General features: G+C 45.3%; 1 protein-coding gene across 1 annotated transcript in view; it reads right to left on the bottom strand.

Annotated features, from left to right (window-relative positions):
- LOC144784226 (vomeronasal type-2 receptor 26-like) overlaps positions 1–18,303 on the bottom strand; it is a 195,774-nt gene extending 177,471 nt beyond the window's left edge. Inside the window, exon 1 of the mRNA XM_078662876.1 lies at positions 17,714–18,303. Coding sequence (XP_078519002.1) covers positions 17,714–18,303 — 590 coding nt within the window. The remainder of the gene's footprint in view (positions 1–17,713) is intronic.
- Between the last annotated feature and the right edge of the window lie 5,570 nt (positions 18,304–23,873).

Below are 23,873 nucleotides of genomic sequence, written 5' to 3'. Positions count from 1 at the left end.
GCACATTCGTTTATAAAATGACCTGGCTGTTTACAGTAATTGCAAGTCCCTTTAACGGGAGCTGTAGGATGACTGGCTTGATTCGGACCCCTCTTCTGACTGTCTTGTGGAACAGATTGTGCAACTAATACTTTCATTTTCGTGTCTTTCATACGTCTCATTTCGTGTTCTTGCTCTTCCCTGATTCTGTTCTGGTGATACTGGAGCATTTGTAACATCTGTGACGGAGTATTAGCTTGCCAGGTACTTTCGACTTTCAATACTCGATTTTTAACTTGCGGTAAAGAATTCTCAACTAGTTTGGTAACAAAAAGATGAGGGTACGATTCACTACTTGTTTTCAGACCACTATTAATAATAAAACATTTTTCAAATCTAGAATAAGAATCACTAGTGTCTTCATCCTGTTTCTGTTTACAAGCTGAAATGGCATCCCAATCTTCCTTTTTCGTGGCTAGTAATCTTGGCAAAACTTGTATCAATAACTCGGGCAATTCTTTAACTTTACCCCCAAGACCGGTACCTGGTACTCGTGAATTATCTTCAGCTTCTAGAGCTGTCCAATCTATCTTTTTCTCTCCCACCTCCCATTCTTTTTCCTTGAGTTTTTCATAATTCCCTGCGGGCAACAGGACCTTTAAGATTTTAATGATATCAGGATACGTGTATTCTCCCATACGGAGCATGTCTTTTAATTCTCGATGGAACCCTGCTGGATCTTTGTCGTGACAGGATATTAACTTTTTCATCTCTAAGAGTTCCATCTTTGTGATAGGGGTATAAACAAATACTCGTTCTAGATCACCACCCGTTCCTCTAACTGGGTGTACTTCTCGTAACGGATGCTGTCTATCTATGTAAAATGATTTACTCTCTGGGGGTGAGACGTGAACAAAATGCGGATTCAAAAACGTTCGATATTTGTGGCGCTGTTCTAGAATGATACTAACTAAATCGGTACCTAGGCCTCTCCATCTATACTGGAGTAACTCGTTCAGAACATCATGTAACGGACCTGGATCAGAATGCTGTCCTTCATACAGTGTAATGAGGTGCTGGATCATATACATACCCACCAGTCGCTGCTCGGCTGGGGGCAGTTTCAGAAACATTTGTGCCACTATTTCGTCTGGAAAAGTGGTAGAATCAGTAGTCCATCGGACTGCTGATCGGGCTAGCTCTTGTTCATGCATTGTACTTAGTTCACTATAACCTATTCGTGATTTCAGAATGTGATCGGTAGCTTGGAATACTTGCTCAAGAGAACCTTGTTCTGGTGCTGGAGAAAGGAAAACTTTCTTGTGATCTAGGCGTGAATGTCGGTCGGGAAGTTTAGTCCTACCTACATACGCTATCCTGGAGGGATTCTCATCGTCTACCTCTTCATTATCAGAGTTGTCTTCTTTCTCGGTTACTTGTGCTGCTTCTCGTTTCTCGTGTAACTTTATTATTTCCCTACGGATTTTCTTGTACATACTCTCTATACAGTTCTGTGTCTTGTGTCTTCCCTCGGCTATATGGTCACTCCACCTAGTCAGGACTTTCATTTCTTCTGGATCTTTATCTGGATAATCTTGTTCTCTTATTAAACAATTAATTAGAAACTTTAAAAGCATGAGCTGAATCTCGACTTTTCTTTGGACCATGGCGTCGCCAATACTTTCTGGATCTACTCCTGTACGGATGAAACGATATATTCTGTCTAGATATCCTTTCATATTCGGCAGGGTGTCCAAATATTCGGTCACCCGTCTTACACGCAATGAATACAGGACCATATCATCATCGCCTGGGACTGGATCATAACGGCATTCGGTAAGGGCTCGCTTGATATCTGCAACTGACTGAAGTTTGGGCGAACGCTGTAATGCTCGTTCATGTAGCTCGAGTAGCGTTAGACGTCTGTGTTGAGGCGGTGTTCCAGGAGGACTTCCCCCCGTGGCCCCTAGACTAGAATCGTTAACGGGTATTGTACGTGCTGGGAGAGTGACTGATGTAGCAGGTACATGTACTGTAGGCTGGACCGGGGGTACCGTAACAGGTGTTGCAACGGGTGCCCCGGTGGCTGGAGGAACAGGAATTACATTATTTACGGGAGCTGGCGGAACAGGATTTGCATATGCTGGGACTGTGTCGTCCAAATAGGACGAGAGAAAAATATCAGCTGCAGTCGGTTTGTGACGTAGCTTAATCGGAACTAATGGCGGCGGAAAATTACATGGTGCTTCCGGGGTTGCTTTTGGCAAGCCCTCGGCAAGAAGAGGATACATACCCTTAATAAGGGCATTTCTCTGTCTGTCTGACTGTTCTGCTTTAACTCGTTCACCTACTTCGATCAATTCCCTTTCTTGGGCTTTTTCTGAGGATTCCCTACTTAATTCTGTTTTTCTGATTTCTTTTTCTGTTCTTCTATGAGATTCTTTGCGCCATAACTCGATGGCATCTTTCTGGGACTGTCTGGCTTTCTTTTTCCATAATGCTTCTTCTACTCGCATGATGCACTCGGCATCCCATGTACCTGACATGGGCCATCTATATTTCTCCTCTAATTCCTTGGTGTAATCCACCAATAAGTCTAGATATAAAATGGCACTTAAGCCATGCTTGTGATACATAAAATGACCTGGACTGTCCCTAGGCGGGACAGGAACTGCTTCCTCGAGCAAGCCTCTTCTGGTTTTTAACTGACGTAACTTCGAGAATAGAGGCATTGTCTAGGCTGGAATCTGGACACAATACAACACACGATAAACACAATAATGACTGGAAAAACAAATCACTCATACCACGACATTGAAAACACATTGAAATAACATTTAAAATAACAGTTGGGACAGAATATTACCTGGAATACTGAGAATAGAACACATGAATTTCTCGAGAACAGAACTTACTAGAATTACTAGATGCACTGCTAAAACAGTACGAAACATACCGGTCCCATAAAGAGACACGTCAGGACCCGCATCCACCTAGGTGAACACTTCGTGTTGGATCTGTGTACCCAAACCCACGGACCAGAGACAAATTAATTGACCCTGTCTAGATACTACCCCAGCAACGGTACTCACCGGGCAGCAAGAACGGAAGGCCTCGGACTGGACTGCTACGACGACGAACTACGAACTTCGGACTTCAGTTACAGGTGGGCCTCCGGATACCTCGGACCTTGGACTCTCGGCTTGGGCTCTGGTCGGGACTCACCGCGTTCCTCACCGCCTCGTCTGGATGCTGGACCGCAACCTCCGTCTCCTCCGTAGGCCTGAGGGATACTTGAAACAGAAATATCTGCCGGTGCGCAGTAGAGTTCCGTCACGGCTGCAGAGGGTCAGGGGGCCTGCGTGGCTTCGCCGGCGCGTGGGGAAAGGGCAAGTCACTGTTCGGGCGCCATTATGTGGTAAATAAATAATTAATTACCGGTACTATTTTTTAATACAATCAATAAAACAGATAGCTCAATAAATAAGAGTCAGGATTTGAGGTATCTTGAGTCTACAGGCTTTAATCAGGCATAAAGGACAGGAACAGGACAGCCTGTACGGGAATGATGGAAGCTGCCGGGCAAATGGGAAAAAGGGATATTGGCCTGGCATGCACCGCTTTCAGTAACAGTTCACAGTATATATATCAAAACAATTGCATTACATTCAATACAGTAGGCGTAGCAGTAGGCGTTTCTCGTAGCAGTCGCGAAAGATAAGGGCAAAATGATGTAACAAGAAGGCGTGTACAGGGCGTATACATAGACATGTGATGTAAACGTAACAGAAATGTCATAAACGGGGCGGAAACATGGAGGGGGCTACCTGAGCAGCTGGGACCTCTAACCTAGTGGTGCGCGCAAAACGGGCAATGACGTGTTACCAGGGAGAACTGGGGCTATGACTTCTGCGCTAGAGAGGAGACTAAAGTCTGGAGTGTCAGAACGACTTGTACCTATATGGTATCTGGTATCTGGTGTTTGGAGTACATATTGATAGAATCCAAAAGTTATCAGGGCAAAGGCTACTAGACACTAAGACTGGTGCGTGCATAATTCTACATGTGTTGCGTGTGCAAGGAATATTCTATGAATATTAATACAGTATTTCTCTTACATGGAGACATAAAGGCTAGACCATGACGGAATCTATTGATGTGATGCAGTAGCTTAGGAATGCAGAGAAGGAGGGCTGGACTGATAACTAGAAACATAACATACTCTTGGCAGACTGGGAGGCAGAGCCAGGCCAGGCACTGTGAGGCATGAAGTAAGCGAAGGGTCAGGGATACAGGTGGGGGCTGTTTCGCTCCTTGGAGAGGGTTCAGGAGACAGGAGATGAATCTGAGTCCGGGCCCTTTTGAGGCCTAGAAACGGGGACAATTCAATGAATTAACGTGCACACTGTGAAATGTGGCAACGTAGGTTTACATAAGCCTAATATTCGTTGTTTTCACGAGAACTGGGAACTGGCATACTAGAGATGGACACAACTGTAATTGCGTCTTTAATCAATCAGAGGGGAATACATGCATATCGATCATGCACATATAACATAAGATGGGGAACACGTAGGCACATATAACATGGCAAAATTTACTTTTCCACAACCAGACAAGTCAACGCCATCTCGTCATCCTGCTTTCACACCCTTCGCATGCTCCGCAAGATCTTCCGATGGATCTTGACCGAAACCAGGAAGTCGGTCACCCAGGCACTCGTCACCAGCCGACTGGACTACGGGAACACCCTCTACGCCGGAACCACAGCCAAGCTACAGAAAAGACTCCAACGCACCCAGAACGCCTCCGCCGACTCATCCTGGACATCCCCCGACACAGCCACATCTCCGGCCACCTGAGAGACCTGCACTGGCTCCCCGTCAACAAGAGGATCACATTCAGGCTCCTCACCTACGCACACAAGTCTCTCCACAACCTGGGCCCCAAGTACCTCAATGACCGCCTGACCTTCTACACGCCCACCCGCCAGCTACGTTCTACCAGCCTCGCCCTCGCCGCCGTACCACGCATCCGAAGAGCCACCACCGGAGGAAGATCCTTCTCCTACCTGGCGGCCAAGACATGGAACTCCCTCCCCATCCACCTTCGACTGACCCAGGACCATCTCGCCTTCAGGAAGCAACTCAAGACCTGGCTGTTCGAGCAATAGCGGACCCCTTCCCCCAATCGCCTTGAGACCCTTCCGGGTGAGTAGTGCGCTATACAACTGCTATGATTGATTGATTGATTGATTGATTGATTGATTGATTGGTCTGTAACTGGAAGTTCAGGAATGAGGCTGTGGTCTGTAACTGGAAGTTCAGGAATGAGGCTGTGGTCTGTAACTGGAAGTCCACGAATGAGGCTGTGGGCTGTAACTGGAAGTTCAGGAATGAGGCTGTGGTCTGTAACTGGAAGTTCAGGAATGAGGCTGTGGTCTGTAACTGGAAGTTCAGGAATGAGGCTGTGGTCTGTAACTGGAAGTTCAGGAATGAGGCTGTGGTCTGTAACTGGAAGTCCAGGAATGAGGCTGTGGTCTGTAACTGGAAGGTCAGGAATTAGGCTGTGGTCTATAACTGGATGTTTCGGAATGAGGCTATGGTCTGTAACTGGAAGGTCAGGAATGAGGCTATGGTTAGTAACAAGAAGTTTAGGCTATGGCCTGTTGCTGGAAGTTTAGAAATTAGGCTGTGGTCTGTAACTGGAAGTCTCATTAAAATGAATACTGAACTTTGCCAGAATGTATGCACTCGGGAAGCAGCCCCGTAAGTTTGGAAGTTGGAAATCCTCTTTTGTGACTGAAACCTCATTGCAAGGAAATATTCTAAAAGCGGGTGTGATTTAAAAAACTTTGTTGTAAACATGTATTGTACGATCACACAAATAGTTGTAAGCCGTATTGCATTGTGAAGCTCCACAATAATTAACAAAACAATTTTGTGATATTGCAAAAGCTGTCCAGGTAGATACAATATTGTACAACGTGTAACAAGATGTGCAGCTGCTGGTGGCCCTTGGATCTCTGTCTTCTTCTGATGCGACACAAACTCAGATTTTAGGAGACACAACACCTTGCAACACTTCAGATGTTTTTGTCCTTATTTACCCTGATGCTTTGCTGTAGTCTTGGAGCACGTCTGAGATGATATGTATATGGTGAACTGAGCTGTGATACTATTCAGGATTCTATTGGATATTCTTTGATCTGAACTTGGATGCTCCTGTTTGTGAAGAGAATGGATTCAGGTTTGCAGGATTTCACTTTTAGGCAGGCATGTGGCATCCAGGTATCTATGAGGGCGAGGCAGGTATTTTATCGTTGGACGTTGTTGGCTGTGGAGAATGCCCAATAGATTAGTGCATCATTGGAGTATTGGTGGATTGCGATACCAATCATGGGGGCACCATGTACAGGTGTGGTCTGATGAGAATGAGGTAAAGGAGGGATCTATGGATCACTCAGCGTGGAAATGATGACCCTGAGATCCTCAAGAGCACATCTGAACATTTGCTGGAGATGATACAGGTGGACAGAAGGGAGCTGAACTAATGTGATGTGGTGCTTGGTTTTCCCACATGTGCTTTCAAGATATCTGCAAGCCTTGATGGCCTATAACGTTGAAGGGCATTGGTTTTCCAGGTAGGATCCGCTGCAATTCTTGTCAATACTGTAATTAAATTGGAGCAGAGTTTGCTTCTGAGAAATGCAAAGAGCAGAGGTGGTCGGGATGGGTAAGGTTGTTAGCAGACAGTGTGGCTTTTGTGGTTGGATTTGCTTAGTGCACTTGTGCTGTTCCAAAACTAAGCTGCAGAAGTACACAATCTCCTGTAACATCATTATGATGCTGCGTTGCGTCTCCATCACTGAGTCCCTCTTCCATGAATGAGTCCTAAGTGCCGGTACACAGAAGATGCTGGCACTTTACAGTTCTAAAGCAAGGGCAGAGATTTACACCTCTGTATTTTTTCCAATTCACAATCAATCTTGGATTTGTGACTGGAAAGCTGCTACATGAACATTCAGAGAAGTCTGGAGCGTGTTCCATAGAAAAGAAGTCCATGCAGAGGCAACTGAGCCCAGCTGAGTGCTAGTGTCATCCATCTTTTTCTTCTTTTCCTGTGAAGAAACTCTCTTTACCCTGGGAAAACCTTGGCCTACATCCAAACCAAAAGAGGGGGTGATTTATTCTTTCCACCCATGGAAGGGAAATGACACCAGTCGCAAGCTGGAGTAAATCTCTAACCAGATCCAGAACAAAGGGTGGCCAGATCTGAGTTTATGGATGACCAAATACATACATGTTGATGGATATTTTTCATACTCCCAGGCAAACCATGCCTTGAAAAACCCTCCTTCCACCACTCAAGTGGGATTTACTAGTGAGCATCTTGTGGCAGGAAAATGCACACTCATGAAACTGTCGCACCCCTGGAATCCCCTGTGAAGGTGTTAAACAACAAATCTGATCAAAAACTTGCATTTACAATCGTATGAGCCTTTAGGAACCAAGGCCTGAGCTTCCTGTTTGTCACTTACTGTGTCCTACTGTACCTGAGTACCTGCAACAACAACAATTGATGGACAGAATGCAGAACAATGTCATACATTCACCCCAGTACACAGATCTGGGCCTAAATCCATCGTTTCTTGCTCACCATGCCATTCCAGTATGAACCGAGCCATCTGCAAACCAGCCTTGACCCTGTGCCCAATGGGAACAGTCCAGCCCGAACTGCCAGGCCAGGTCCTCCCTGGACTGGAAACAAACATCCAAGGACCGGTTTCGGCCTTTCAGCCCTCTTCAGCCAGGATTGCTTGACTCCAGTGGCATGGAGTGCACGGGACCCATGTCTGGGCATACCCGTCCCACTCGGGGTGAAAAACGCAAGAACAACAATTGATGTAAAGAATGCAGAATAATGTCATACATTCACCCCAGTACACAGATATGGCCAAAACCCAATATTTTTTTGCTCACCATGCCATTCCAGTATGAACCCAGCCATATGCAAATCAGTCTTGACTCTCTGCCCAATGGGAACCGCCAAGCCCGAACTGCCAGGCCAGGTCTTCCCTGGACTGGAAACAAGCATTCAATGACCGGTTCCGGGGTTTCACCCCTCTTCAGCCAGGATAGCTTGATTTCAGTGGCATGGAGAGCACGGGACCCATGTCTGGGCATACCCGTCCCACTCGGGGTGACAAATGCAAAAATAACAATTGATGGAAAGAATGCAGAACAATGTCATACATTCACCCAGATCTGGGCCTAAATCCATTGTTTTTTTTGCTCACCATGCCATTCCAGTATGAACACAGCCATATGCGAATCAGTCTTGACCCTGTGCCCAATGTGAACAGTCTAGCCCGAATTGCGGGGCCAGGTTGTATGGCGTTTTAGGATACAAGCACAATTTTCCTGTATCATGCCCTTATATAGGTAAAATTCATATTGCCCTAATATAGGCATAGAAATCATACCCATATTTAGCCCTAGCTAATGCAGTCTAAATACAGGCATGGCTACTTCTACCAGTGCTGAAAACGCCACACCGATTTCTTGGAAAATCGGCTTAATCAGTCAGGGACATCCCCTTGCTTGAATATTGATTTGTCCAAGAACTCATGGAGTTTACAAAGAACTACCACTCCCTTGGGGTTCTTTACTGACGTTATTATGCCCGACTGTCAAACTAGCCACCTTCAAGGTATAAATATGCCTTCACTTGCTCTAGCAAGACACGGTGGTTTGGAGCGGTTCGACTATCTACTTGCCCAACGCAGCTCACTACAGCAAGTGCCGAAGGAAGCTGACCCTCCAGCTGACGCACTGAGAGAGAAGCTGTCTTTTCTCTTGCCGAGAATCCAGCTCCAGTGTTTCCAAGCTCCCCTTGCGGGATGTTGGGAAATCGAGTCCGAAGCAGAGATACCAGAACTCATTCATTCTAAACTAAGGTATGGAGCTGATTAGAACCTAAGAGAAATCTTGGATAGATTCTTGGCAAAGAAACTAAACCTATACTACACCATACCTATTTCTTCCCACGTACTAGACTTAGGTTAGGTGCATTGGGGCAGGCGTATTTAAGAAACACCAGTTGAGTACTTTTAGCTATTGGTATTTATGTATGTACTTTTATATGGCTTAGAAACCATACAATGCTTTTACAGTATTATTTTATAATACTCTTCTCGCTGTACAAATTACACTTTTCAGCCTGTATTACGATTGTAGCTGTTCACTTTACTTGCATGAGAAAGAAGACTGTTCAATAAATCCTTTTATTGAAAACGCCAGTCTCTCAGTTTCTATGCACCTCCGTAGAAAAGAAGCATGAATGATTGACTGAGTGAAATGCTTATCTATTGTTTTCACAACTCTGAAGATACGTTTATTCCTGGGGAAACAAAGTTGTCATGTTTATGCGGTTGTCAGAAACTAATCCCTTCTTGTTTATTCGAGAAAGTTTCTAGTGACCTCTGAGGTAGCTGGAACTCACTATTAAGTCTAATATATTCGATGGAGACCTAGTCGACCTAAGTCCGACGTCTGAATCTATAGGATATATTATTCCATTGCGCAGAGCCTATTGGGAATATAGGAACTACACTACACTCCCAGGACTGGAAACAAGCATCCTAGGACCGGTTTCGGGTTTTCACCATTCTTCCGTCAGGATAGCTTGACTCCAGCGGCATGGAGAGCACGGGACCCACGTCTGGGTATACCCATCCCACTCAGGGTGACAAATGGAAAAACAATAATTGATGGACAGAATGAGGAACAATGTCATACATTTACCCCAGTACACAGATCTGGGCCTAAATACATAAATGTTTTTCTCACCATGCCATTCCAGTGTGAACCCAGCCATATGCAAATCAGTTTTGACCCTGTGCCCAATGGGAACAGTCCACCCTGAACTGCCAGGCCCGGTCCTCCCTGGACTGGAAACAAGCATCCTACGACCGGTTTCAGGGTTTCACCATCTTTAGCCAGGATAGCTTGACTCCAGTGGTGTGGAGAGCACAGGATCCACGTCTGGGCATACCCGTCCCACTCGGGGTTACAAATGCAAAAATAACAATTGATGGACAGAATGCAGAACAATGTCAAACATTCACCCCAGTACACAGATCTGGGCCTAAAGCCATTGTTTTTTTTGCTCACCATGCCATTCCAGCATATTCGAATAAGTCTTGACCCTGTTCCCAATGGGAACAGTCCAGCCTGAACTGCCAGGCCAGGTCCTCCCTGGACTTGAAATAAGAATCCTATAACCGGTTTTGGGGTTTCACCCCTCTTCAGCCAGGATGCTTGACTCCAGCGGCATGAGAGCACAGAACCAATGTCTGGGAATACCCGTCTTACTCAGGGTGACAAATGCAAAAACAAAAATTGATGGACAGAATGCAGAACAATGTCACACATTCACACCAGTACAGAGATCTGGGCCTAAATCCTTCAATTTTTTGCTTATCATGTCATTCCAGTATGAACCCAGTCATATGCAAATCAGTCTAGAGCCTGTGCCCAATGGGAAAAGTCCAGACCTGTGAGATGTTGGCCTAGCATATACTGTCCACGATTCTAGTGGGCACCTTACACCAGTCCAAACAACCCTTATTGATGGTAGGTTAAAAACAACCTTAATGGAAAGCTATTCTAGTGGTATATTAAGAAAGTGGCACAATGTACGTTGAGCCCTAGGGGCGTATCAAACCATATATTAAGAAAATGGTATTAGAACCACGACTTGCATAGACACAAGGCCTAGAGCCTTTAGAACCGGTGTGGCCACTAGGAACCACCCAAGGTAGTGACACAGGGGACCCAAGGGGGATGCGTGCAGTGTGTGAACACAGCCGCTAATCAACAATTAACTTCTATGGGGAAAGTCGCGGTTGGAATTTTAAAGATAAAGGACACTTAGAAGAGGACTTGGAGCTAACCCCTTTAGAACTAGGGGGTTCTAAGCCAACACCCACAGGAGCACTTGAGCACTCGAGTTACCTCACCCAGGGAAGCCGGGTGCATAGGTGTCTTTTGGTGTGGGGTTTTGTCGTTGTTTCCATTTTTTTTTAAAATATACAGTGAACAAAGAATACAAAGCATAGGAGATGAAAAATAAAATGTGTAGCAGCCCCCCTCCCCCTCCCCCCTGGGTGAAAATTTACAAAGAGTGCCAGATCATTAAAAGCCTATTATTATAAATCATGTTGGAGCAGAAGTGTCAAAGTCCAAAATATCCAAATACGATATACAATGCTCCAGTGAGCGGTTGGGCAGAAAAATGTAATCGATATGGATAAAATCACGTGATAAAGTGACCAGTACAACAGTACGTCATTAGAATAAGAACAGCACAACAGGGATAAATATTGAGCGCTATAACAAGACACATGAACTAAAGTGATCAGTGCAACAATACATCCTTAAGAAGAAAAGCACCAAAGCAGAGTATAAATTGAGCAATGTAGCAAAGAGGCATCAGATAAAGTGACCAGTGCAACAATACAGCAAAAAAAAAAAGAAATAGAGGGCATCTCAACAGTGAGAGTAACACACATTTAGGTAAAAAAGTTTCCTAATTTGGGTAAAGACAATCCTTAAACGCTATCCTCGTTTGCTTCAGGATTTGACCGGCTAAGCCAATATGTAAGAAGCTCCCAGATGACTATCCCCTTTGTTCTTGTCCAGGGACCTTTTTGGAAATGATTGCCTTTTCAAGAGAAAAAATTGAATAAAACCGAGCAAGTCAGTGAGCAAACAATGGGGGGGTCAGGGTCCAGCCAGGCCGACGCGATGCACAGCCTGTAGGTGGCCATGGCAACGAAAATTAATACCCCCGTTCTTTCTATCTATTGAGTCCTGTATGCCAAGTAAAATGGTGGAGGGCGTTAAAAGTACATTTTGAAGTAGCACTTGACCTAGGAAGGAGTGAATTTTACGTAGTACCGGTCCGCGTTTTACACATGTAGCGAACATGTGAATTGAGTCAGCGCTAAGCTCTGCACAGTGCGAGCAGTGTGTACCTTTCCCAGTCCCCCATTTTGCTATCCTAGAGGGAGTGAAATATAAAAAAAACAGGTTTTGTAAAACTGCACCTGAAGTCTAGCAGAGAGCAAATTATTTAAGCGCCAGGCTAAAAGCATTATTAGAAATATTCTGTTTTTGTTGCAACTTTTTGAAACTATAGACAAATCATTGGGCATTAAGCTATTGAGGAAATTGTAAATAATGCCAATGCGTGGTGGTGTAGTCCCACAAAGTTTCCCGATGAATTCGCTGTTAGCAAAACCTGAGGGGCCCCCTGTCTTCCGAAGAAAGAAGGACTTAATAGCAAAATGCTATTTGCCTAGAATATAGATAGTGCTGCAGGCGTGATTCATGAGAGGAACCTGAAAGCAGAGCGGACAGAGTCTGGGTCACTTGCCAGTGACCAGGGGTACGATAGTCGAATGCCCACCGATGTTGGGTGATTTCAGGTGAAGAAGGTGAAGCTTGACAGCTCAGCCACGAGGACTGGGAGGCGTCGACAATGACTAGAATCTGGAATCTAGCAGTCCCATGAAGGATGTCAAGTGTTGCGGTGTCGGTTTCCGGATTGGACCCAACAAGCTTTGGCAACAACAACCCACACAGGAATCAAAGAAATACTTCGTTGTAGACCAGCAAGGTCCGAAGGACTCACCACTTGGTAGAGAGTCAGGGCACATCTGGAGCAACCAGAGAACCCAAGGAAAATCAGAATGGCCTTCATGGGGACCCACCAGTCAACAGACCAGGGATAGCAAAGGAGCCTCAAGCTGAAAGGCAAGAAGCGGGCTCACGGAACACTCGTAGAGTGTAGACCCACAATCTTCAGTGCAGATGGTGATCAGGGCTTGGGCTAAAAGTAACCCAAGGCACAACTTCAGGAAATATCGAGAAGTCAATGCACTAGCAAGTGTGCACGGTGTCCAGGTGTTCCGGTTCCACGTCACTCGTGAGGGCTGCGGGTCTTAACTTTGCTAGGGAATCGTGTCGGCCTTCGAGAAGTCTGGAAATCCTGTTCCTGGGCTGCAAATACTTCAGAGTCTGGCGGGAGCTTTGGAGATGCAGACAGGCAAATGATTTGTTGGTGCCTGCTTGAGCAGGGGAGTCACTTCTTGACCCCAAGGGAGATTCTTCCGTCCTCCAGTCTTTAGCAGAGCGTCGAAGTTCCAGGATTCAGTGTCAGAGTTTCGTCCAGGTGTAATCTAAAGTGCTGTTGCCAGGGGTCCTTTACTTATACTAAGAAAAGGGTTTGGACATACTCTGAGGACCCACCTATGGGTGAGTCTGGAAATAGGGGTGGCTACACCCATTTCCTTTGTCCAGTTTTGCGCCAGAGCAGGGGCTGAGTGCCTCTGCAAATGGTTTGAACTGGGCTATGCAGAGGGACACCAAATGTACCCCCAGTGCTGACTTCAAAGCACTCTTAGAGGGCACCTACCCAGCCCCAATACACAAAAGCCTGTCTGGGTGGTGGTTACACCTCCCGGTGACATGAAACCTATTGTCCAGGCCTCCCCTGCCAGAGTTTCGTCCAGCAGCAGGAGGCCAGACTTGTGTCTGTGGCTGCAGCATCCATTTTGGGATGCCAGGACTCTTTTAAACTATTACTGGTTTGAGCAGTGTGTACATGTTTCTCCCTCTAGAAGGGCTGGCAGAGGGGTAGGATTCCAAGGTGTTTGACACCAAACATGATATGTTTCCATGCAGCCAATCTAAAGTTAGCATTAACCAGAAGGTTATAATGCACTTAAGAGAATATGGTCTGGCTGCATCACAGAACAGCCTCAGAGAATAGGTTCCGAAAGCTGCAGAGGGGCCCAGCTCATGCATGGGCACCCTCTCACACAAAACCAAGCAGTCTGCCTTCAGGATTGATTAGGCCTGCCATAGGAGTGACCGATAGTTTTATATGTGTCAGTGATTAAAGGTAGATATAGGTATTCTATATCTTAGTAAGGGGTGCATGCACCACCTTACCCAGGCTGCAGTAGCAGTACTGTGGTGTCATTTTGGAAGGCTTCCCAGGGGTGGCATAATACATGCTTCAGCCCCTGGAAGGCTTCTGGGGTAACTATGCACTTGGTTCCTAAGGTACCATTTACTAGGGACTCACAAAGGTACCCCAGTAACCAAACTGGAGTGTACCTAAAGTACATGCAAACATTTTAGAGAGGTAGCAGCTAGGCTGGGGCCCTGGATAGCAGGGCCCCAGCCAGACTAAAGTCGAAAAACAGTGAAACACCAGCAAAAAAGTGGGGGTAACCATAGTAAGCAGATCCTACTCTCCTACAAGCCCGAACTGCCAAGCCAGGTTCCCCTGGACTAGAAACAAGCATCCACCCTGAGTATTTTAAGAAGCCTGAAGCATTAGATTTCATTAGCAGGAAATCTCTCAAAAATGAAGCCATGACACACTTGGAAAATCTTAGACTGAAATTGAAATACCAAAGCCCAGTTTCCTGAAAAATAGGATGATCTTAACCACTTTTGATATGCAACTCTATCTTAAAGCAGTAGGAAATGCAAGGCATAGGTTGGTTTTGACTCATTTTAGACAGGACACTTTCCATAGATTCATTTCTTTCCTGGATATAAATGACTGGTCGACAACCTTAACTAATCGTCCCCGTGACAACGCGATAGCTCAGAATACTTTGCATGTGGTGCTGTTTTGTAAGTTCTATAACTATCAGAGGAGGCGCTACGTCGCACCGATTATAAGACATTTACACGTTAATCGATGTCATCCCTCATATGTATACCTACAGTCTTTGCCTTTGCTGCAGTGTGGCGTCCTCTTCACGGGCTTCCTTTCACACCAGAAAGAATATTCCCCTAGATCTCCTACAAACCTTTATGGTCTTAGGATGCACAACCTATGTTTTTTTTTAATGAACTGAGTACTGTACATGCCATTTACTGTATCTCTACGCCCTTATAACAGAAAGAAAGTACGCACGCCTGATGGGATAGAAGGGGAGCGCATGGCGGACCCAACATGAGGTTTTTGTCCCTCCCCTTTACTCTGGTTTAGTCTAATCCCAGCCAAGCATGGTATAGGGACTTGGTGCTCATACTTTTTTGTAAGTGGAAGTATGGTGAACTTGGGGACATAATCCACCCAGATGTGCACATGCTATCTTCCTACTTTTAACTGTTAATTGTTGCAGACCTGTCCTTTTATCACTGATATTTCGTGGCATCATTCCTGATTTTAAATTCTTTTTATTTTGTGTTTTGCTGTATATTTCTGCACATACTTTGATCTGATGCTATGAATTGTATTTATTATGTTTTTGTGTCTTTCCTGCCTCATATACTGATTTTATGTATGGCTTATTGCCTCCAAATAAAGTTTAAGGATTGATTAGAGTGGGACAAATTTGAGTCAGGCAGATTGGAGTGGGGCGGATTGATTTCGATTGGAGGGGGTGGTTTGTGATGGATAGGAGTAGAGTTTTTTAAAAAGAGAGTGGGGTGGACTGAATTGGGGTGAGGTGAGGCGGATTGGACTGTTGTGTAGTTCCTAAAGATACATAGGATCTGCGTCTTTTTTTGACAACATAAACTAAGGGATTGGTGAAAAGACTGTTTCAGGCTCTAAAAGGATATGTTATCCTTTAGGCCAGCGTGCTCGCAGTGCCACTTAAAGCCCCCTAACCTTACCAAGGAGCGAATCGTTTCTGGAATCCATTGAACATGATAACCCTTGATCCGTCGGGGATCGTGGAAACAGTACAGTAGTTTTCGCTCAGTCACTCGTGCTCACTTAGTCTCAGAGAAATACACAGAATAAACAATGGGGACATTTTCAATAAGCATTTTTTGAACCAGTGCCATTATAGTATAAAACAACAATCAATAGACAGAAGCTAACGTAAGAGATTACAAGCACAACAGAGTAAATAGAAAGTAAGTAGAATTCTACCACGGTACTAAAAAAGTGAATATATGCAGTCACATATTTACATGACAGTAATCAAGTACTCTCCTACTGCAGGGATCCTATGTAAGAGTACCTATGTGTACCTAGCATGTATGTAGTTGTAAAGCCAAGGGTCTCCTAGAAAAGAGCCAATCCCAATACCTGATCGGAGAGAATGAAGGACTCCATCTTGGTCATGAGTTGGACACCCCACATGTTGTACTTTCTGCAGGCCGGGCCCTCAGTGTCTGTGTAAGCGTGGAAGCATCTTCTGTCCACTAGTGAAGGTCCGGTTCTTTTATACAGAAAAGGTGGCCTCAGGGGCTCTACCACAATCGATATGTTATGAGTTCGATTATGTAGATGAGCCTAAATCAGTATTAGCAATAATGCAAAGTAGCGTGATCGCCCTAGGACGAACGATAGCCTTGACATTTGTACAGAGATATGTGCATCATAGGCAGGGGATTTTTCTAAGAATCCTTAAGCATGAGAAATTAGGCTCGTTTCAAGGAAACCAATCAAGGTTCACTCAGCACATAATCTAAGTAAAAGGTCAGTGCTAGAACCGTTATACAGAGTAAGGTAGGACACATGGAGTTAAAAGGTCACTTTACTACTTGGCCTAATTTAGGGGAGATAACACATTTATCACTGATATATTGTGGCATTGTTTCCGATTTTAAATTCTTTTTACTCTGCGTTTTACTGTATATTTATGCACATACTTTGATCTGATTCTATGAATTGTATTTTTTATGCTTTTTAATGTTTATTTTATCTCATATACTGCTTTTATGGATGGCTAATTGCCTCCAAGTAAAGTTTATTGATTGATTGATTAAAGTAGGACAAGTGTGAGTGGGACAGATTGATTTGGATTTTTTGGGGGGATTGTTTTGGATTGGAGTATGGCTATTGGGGTGGGGCAGATTGGACTCAGGCAGAGTAGGGTGAGTTGAGAAGATTGGAGCGTGGTGGAGTGGAGTGGATAGGATTGGGGTGAGTGGTTTGGATATGAGCGGAGGGGATGGTATTGTCTAGGTTGGATTGGATTGTGTGGGGCGGATTGGAGTGGAGTGAATTGAGTGCACTGCACGGTTATGTGTCAAAGCATCATTTTAGAGATTACACATAAAAAAAACAATGTTGCTTTGCAATGTTTACCACAGGTGCATCCTCGTGTTTGGAGAGCAGCACCCGGGAGCAAAAACAAACGAAAACACGAGTGCGAAGGAAGACTTGGCAAAATAAAAGAAAGTTAACTATAGAAAATACATCTTTGCAATTTTGTTTGCCCTAATGGGCAAGTTTTCACCAGTCACACACCTTCTGCGTTCAGGGCACTAAAAGTTAAAAAGAACAAAGTGGTACCTCGATCATGTAGGGAGCAGTGGACGGGCTCTGATTAAGTATATTCAGGGCGACTGTGATTATGCAATTGTGCGGCCACAGCAACTTCTGTATTTTTATAGATTTGCCGCATTTGCCACATAATCCATCATTGGCCGCATAATCTGCAGATGTTACCATAAAAGAATGTGTTTCTAGCTCAAAAGGTTCAAATGTTGCTAAACCCGCAGAGGCGCGCGTCACCGCGCAGTGGAAGGCCCTTTGCAAAGACAGACTGGCCACCTTTCTGCTGCTTATTGCTGTATTTGGGGATTAAACTGGTGCTAATGAGGCGCTCTCAATACCCAGACAGAGATAAACGTACAGAATAATTGAGTAATACTTTTAAAAATGTGCCGCATCCACCACATACTTTGCTGTTTTTCGCTTTACTTTACTCAGCTCTGCGGCATCCTTTGGCCTCTCCTGCCGCATCCTTTGGCCTCTCCTGCCGCATCCTTTGGCCTCTCCTGCCGCATCCTTTGGCCTCTCCTGCCGCATCCTTTGGCCTCTCCTGCCGCATCCTTTGGCCTCTCCTGCCGCATCCTTTGGCCTCTCCTGCCGCATCCTTTGGCCTCTCCTGCCGCATCCTTTGGCCTCTCCTGCCGCATCCTTTGGCCTCTCCTGCCGCATCCTTTGGCCTCTCCTGCCGCATCCTTTGGCCTCTCCTGCCGCATCCTTTGGCCTCTCCTGCCGCATCCTTTGGCCTCTCCTGCCGCATCCTTTGGCCTCTCCTGCCGCATCCTTTGGCCTCTCCTGCTGCATCCTTTGGCCTCTCCTGCCGCATCCTTTGGCCTCTCCTGCCGCATCCTTTGGCCTCTCCTGCCGCATCCTTTGGCCTCTCCTGCCGCATCCTTTGGCCTCTCCTGCCGCATCCTTTGGCCTCTCCTGCCGCATCCTTTGGCCTCTCCTGCCGCATCCTTTGGCCTCTCCTGCCGCATCCTTTGGCCTCTCCTGCCGCATCCTTTGGCCTCTCCTGCCGCAGAGCTCCAGTGGCCCTGATTGAGTTGAATCCGTCAGTGCTTGGTCCCTGCTCCACAGAGAGGAGCAGGAATGACGCTTGACCCGCAGTGATGCATGAGGAGCCTGCAAAGGAGCGCGCCCGGCAACCCACAGAAGGGTGACCAATGGGCAGGCTCCACGCCCTGATTGTTTACAACAATGTCTCGCAAGCAAGACGCGTGCGTCAGCGCGTGCTCTCATAGGCTCAAACCTAAACTCTAGAAAAAGTACCAAGAAGGGATATAATTTTCCACAAAAAAAATCCTTTGCTGTGAGCAGGTAGGAAAACTGAGCCATCATATCCAAGAATCTGGAAAAACACACAGAAACTATTCAGGACTCTACGTGGTTATTCCCCATTCTGTGGAGAACACTTATGATCAGCATTTTATGGAGAAAAATAGGAGCTGGATTGGAGATTCTGATCCTCCCATTTCCTCATACAGAACCCACCAAACTCGTAACGAGGGCCTAAGTGTAGTAGTGATAAGTGCATCACCTCATCGTCTCTGTGCACAAACAGAACTCACCAAACTCGTAATGAGGGCCTAAGTGTAGTTGTGATAAGTGCATCACCTCATCATCTATGTGCACATACAGAACTCACCAAACTCGTAACGAGGGCCTAAGTGTAGTAGTGATAAGTGCATCACCTCATCATCTATGTGCACATACAGAACTCACCAAACTCGTAACGAGAGCCTAAGTGTAGTAGTGATAAGTGCATCACCTCATCGTCTCTGTGCACATACAGAACTCACCAAACTCGTAATGAGGGCCTAAGTGTAGTTGTGATAAGTGCATCACCTCATCATCTATGTGCACATACAGAACTCACCAAACTCGTAATGAGGGCCTAAGTGTAGTAGTGATAAGTGCATCACCTCATCATCTATGTGCACATACAGAACTGACCAAACTCGTAATGAGGGCCTAAGTGTAGTAGTGATAAGTGCATCACCTCATCGTCTCTGTGCACATACAGAACTCACCAAACTCGTAATGAGGGCCTAAGTGTAGTAGTGATAAGTGCGTCACCTCATCATCTATGTGCACATACAGAACTCACCAAACTCGTAATGAGGGCCTAAGTGTAGCAGTGATAAGTGCATCACCTCATCGTCTCTGTGCACATACAGAACTCACCAAACTCGTAACGAGGGCCTAAGTGTAGTAGTGATAAGTGCATCACCTCATCATCTATGGGCACATACAGAACTCACCAAACTCGTAACGAGGGCCTAAGTGTAGTAGTGATAAGTGCATCACCTCATCATCTATGTGCACATACAGAACTCACCAAACTCGTAATGAGGGCCTAAGTGTAGTAGTGATAAGTGCATCACCTCATCATCTATGTGCACATACAGAACTCACCAAACTCGTAACGAGGGCCTAAGTGTAGTAGTGATAAGTGCATCACCTCATCATCTATGTGCACATACAGAACTCACCAAACTCGTAAAGAGGGCCTAAGTGTAGTAGTGATAAGTGCATCACCTCATCATCTATGTGCACATACAGAACTCACCAAACTCGTAACGAGGGCCTAAGTGTAGTAGTGATAAGTGCATCACCTCATCATCTATGTGCACATACAGAACCCACTAAACTCGTAATGAGGGCCTAAGTGTAGTAGTGATAAGTGCATCACCTCATCGTCTCTGTGCAGATACAGAACTCACCAAACTCGTAAAGAGGGCCTAAGTGTAGTAGTGATAAGTGCGTCACCTCATCGTCTCTGTGCAGATACAGAACTCACCAAACTCGTAAAGAGGGCCTAAGTGTAGTAGTGATAAGTGCATCACCTCATCGTCTCTGTGCAGATACAGAACTCACCAAACTCGTAATGAGGGCCTAAGTGTAGTAGTGATAAGTGCATCACCTCATCGTCTCTGTGCAGATACAGAACTCACCAAACTCGAAATGAGGGCCTAAGTGTAGTAGTGATAAGTGCATCACCTCATCATCTATGTGCACATACAGAACTCACCAAACTCGTAACGAGGGCCTAAGTGTAGTAGTGATAAGTGCGTCACCTCATCGTCTCTGTGCACATACAGAACCCACCAAACTCGTAAAGAGGGCCTAAGTGTAGTAGTGATAAGTGCATCACCTCATCGTCTCTGTGCACATACAGAACCCACCAAACTCGTAACGAGGGCCTAAGTGTAGTAGTGATAAGTGCATCACCTCATCGTCTCTGTGCACATACAGAACCCACCAAACTCGTAAAGAGGGCCTAAGTGTAGTAGTGATAAGTGCATCACCTCATCGTCTATGTGCACATACAGAACTCACCAAACTCGAAATGAGGGCCTAAGTGTAGTAGTGATAAGTGCATCACCTCATCATCTATGTGCACATACAGAACTCACCAAACTCGTAACGAGGGCCTAAGTGTAGTAGTGATAAGTGCGTCACCTCATCGTCTCTGTGCACATACAGAACCCACCAAACTCGTAAAGAGGGCCTAAGTGTAGTAGTGATAAGTGCATCACCTCATCGTCTATGTGCACATACAGAACTCACCAAACTTGTAATGAGGGCCTAAGTGTAGTAGTGATAAGTGCATCACCTCATCGTCTCTGTGCAGATACAGAACTCACCAAACTCGTAAAGAGGGCCTAAGTGTAGTAGTGATAAGTGCATCACCTCATCATCTATGTGCACATACAGAACTCACCAAACTCGTAAAGAGGGCCTAAGTGTAGTAGTGATAAGTGCATCACCTCATCATCTATGTGCACATACAGAACTCACCAAACTTGTAATGAGGGCCTAAGTGTAGTAGTGATAAGTGCATCACCTCATCGTCTCTGTGCAGATACAGAACTCACCAAACTCGTAAAGAGGGCCTAAGTGTAGTAGTGATAAGTGCATCACCTCATCATCTATGTGCACATACAGAACTCACCAAACTCGTAATGAGGGCCTAAGTGTAGTAGTGATAAGTGCATCACCTCATCATCTATGTGCACATACAGAACTCACCAAACTCGTAACGAGGGCCTAAGTGTAGTAGTGATAAGTGCATCACCTCATCGTCTCTGTGCAGATACAGAACCCACTAAACTCGTAATGAGGGCCTAAGTGTAGTAGTGATAAGTGCATCACCTCATCGTCTATGTGCACATATAGAACTTACCAAACTCGTAACGAGGGCCTAAGTGTAGTAGTGATAAGTGCATCACCTCATCATCTCTGTGCACATACAGAACCCACCAAACTCGTAATGAGGGCCTAAGTGTAGTAGTGATAAGTGCATCACCTCATCGTCTATGTGCACATACAGAACTTACCAAACTCGTAACGAGGGCCTAAGTGTAGTAGTGATAAGTGCATCACCTCATCATCTCTGTGCACATACAGAACCCACCAAACTCGTAATGAGGGCCTAAGTGTAGTAGTGATAAGTGCATCACCTCATTGTCTCTGTGCAAATACAGAACCCACTAAACTCGTAATGAGGGCCTAAATGTAGTAGTAATGAGCGCGTTGCCTCATCGTCTAAGTGCACATACGGGGAGAAACATCCTTTACAATGCAACCATTACATCACATACACTTACAACGCAGTCATTACATCGCAACATCCTTTACAACGCATGTCACTACAACACAGGCATTACAACGCATGACACTACATCGCATGTCACTACAACGCAGGCATTACAATGCATAAAAAGTACAATGCATACCATTACAAGGCATACCATTACAAGGCATACTACGCCTACACTATCAAAAACTGACCCTACTGTTGCACCCCCTGGAGTTAGAATAGTAATTTTTACCTCTATGCTATCCAATACTTACCTTAAATGCAATGTAATGTTATGCGTTGTAATGGTATGCGTAGTAAAGATATAATGCGATATAATGGTATGTGTAGTAAAGGTAGTTTGTTAAAATGTGATGTGTCATGCGATGTAATGGAGTGTGTTGTAAAGGATGTTGCGAAGTAAAAACTACGTTGTAAATGTATGTGGTGTACGGTCATACATTCCATAGTGAACCCACCAAACTCGTAATGAGGGCCTAAGTGTAGTAGTGATAAGTGCATCACCTCATCGTCTCTGTGCACATACAGAACTCACCAAACTCGTAACGAGGGCCTAAGTGTAGTAGTGATAAATGCATCACCTCATCATCTATGTGCACATACAGAACTCACCAAACTCGTAACGAGGGCCTAAGTGTAGTAGTGATAAGTGCATCACCTCATCGTCTCTGTGCACATACAGAACCCACTAAACTCGTAATGAGGGCCTAAGTGTAGTAGTGATAAGTGAATCACCTCATCGTCTCTGTGCACATACAGAACCCACTAAACTCGTAATGAGGGCCTAAGTGTAGTAGTGATAAGTGAATCACCTCATCGTCTCTGTGCACACCAGAACTCACCAAACTCGTAACGAGGGCCTAAGTGTAGTAGTGATAAGTGCATCCCCTCATCGTCTATGTGCACACCAGAACCCACCAAACTCGTAACGAGGGCCTAAGTGTAACAGTGATAAGTGCATCACCTCATCGTCTATGTGCACATACAGAACTCAGCAAACTCGTAACGAGGGCCTAAGTGTAGTAGTGATAAGTGCATCACCTCATCATCTATGTGCACATACAGAACTCACCAAACTCGTAATGAGGGCCTAAGTGTAGTAGTGATAAGTGCATCACCTCATCGTCTATGTGCACATACAGAACTTACCAAACTCGTAACGAGGGCCTAAGTGTAGTAGTGATAAGTGCATCACCTCATCGTCTCTATGCAGATACAGAACCCACCAAACTCGTAATGAGGGCCTAAGTGTAGTAGTGATAAGTGCATCCCCTCATCGTCTATGTGCACATACAGAACCCACCAAACTCGTAACGAGGGCCTAAGTGTAGTAGTGATAAGTGCATCACCTCATCATCTATGTGCACATACAGAACTCACCAAACTCGTAACGAGGGCCTAAGTGTAGTAGTGATAAGTGCATCCCCTCATCGTCTATGTGCACATACAGAACCCACTAAACTCGTAATGAGGGCCTAAGTGTAACAGTGATAAGTGCATCACCTCATCGTCTCTGTGCACATACAGAACTCACCAAACTCGTAACGAGGGCCTAAGTGTAGTAGTGATAAGTGCGTCACCTCATCGTCTCTGTGCACATACAGAACCCACCAAACTCGTAAAGAGGGCCTAAGTGTAGTAGTGATAAGTGCATCACCTCATCATCTATGTGCACATACAGAACTCACCATACTCGTAAAGAGGGCCTAAGTGTAGTAGTGATAAGTGCATCACCTCATCATCTATGTGCACATACAGAACTCACCAAACTCGTAACGAGGGCCTAAGTGTAGTAGTGATAAGTGCATCCCCTCATCGTCTATGTGCACATACAGAACCCACCAAACTCGTAACGAGGGCCTAAGTGTAACAGTGATAAGTGCATCACCTCATCGTCTATGTGCACATACAGAACTCAGCAAACTCGTAACGAGGGCCTAAGTGTAGTAGTGATAAGTGCATCACC

This window comes from Lissotriton helveticus, chromosome 10 (genome assembly GCF_964261635.1).
Source record: "Lissotriton helveticus chromosome 10, aLisHel1.1, whole genome shotgun sequence".
Taxonomy (NCBI): domain Eukaryota; kingdom Metazoa; phylum Chordata; class Amphibia; order Caudata; family Salamandridae; genus Lissotriton; species Lissotriton helveticus.
The sequence above is the reverse complement of the archived record's forward strand: the minus strand, read 5'-3'. Positions and strand labels throughout refer to the sequence as shown.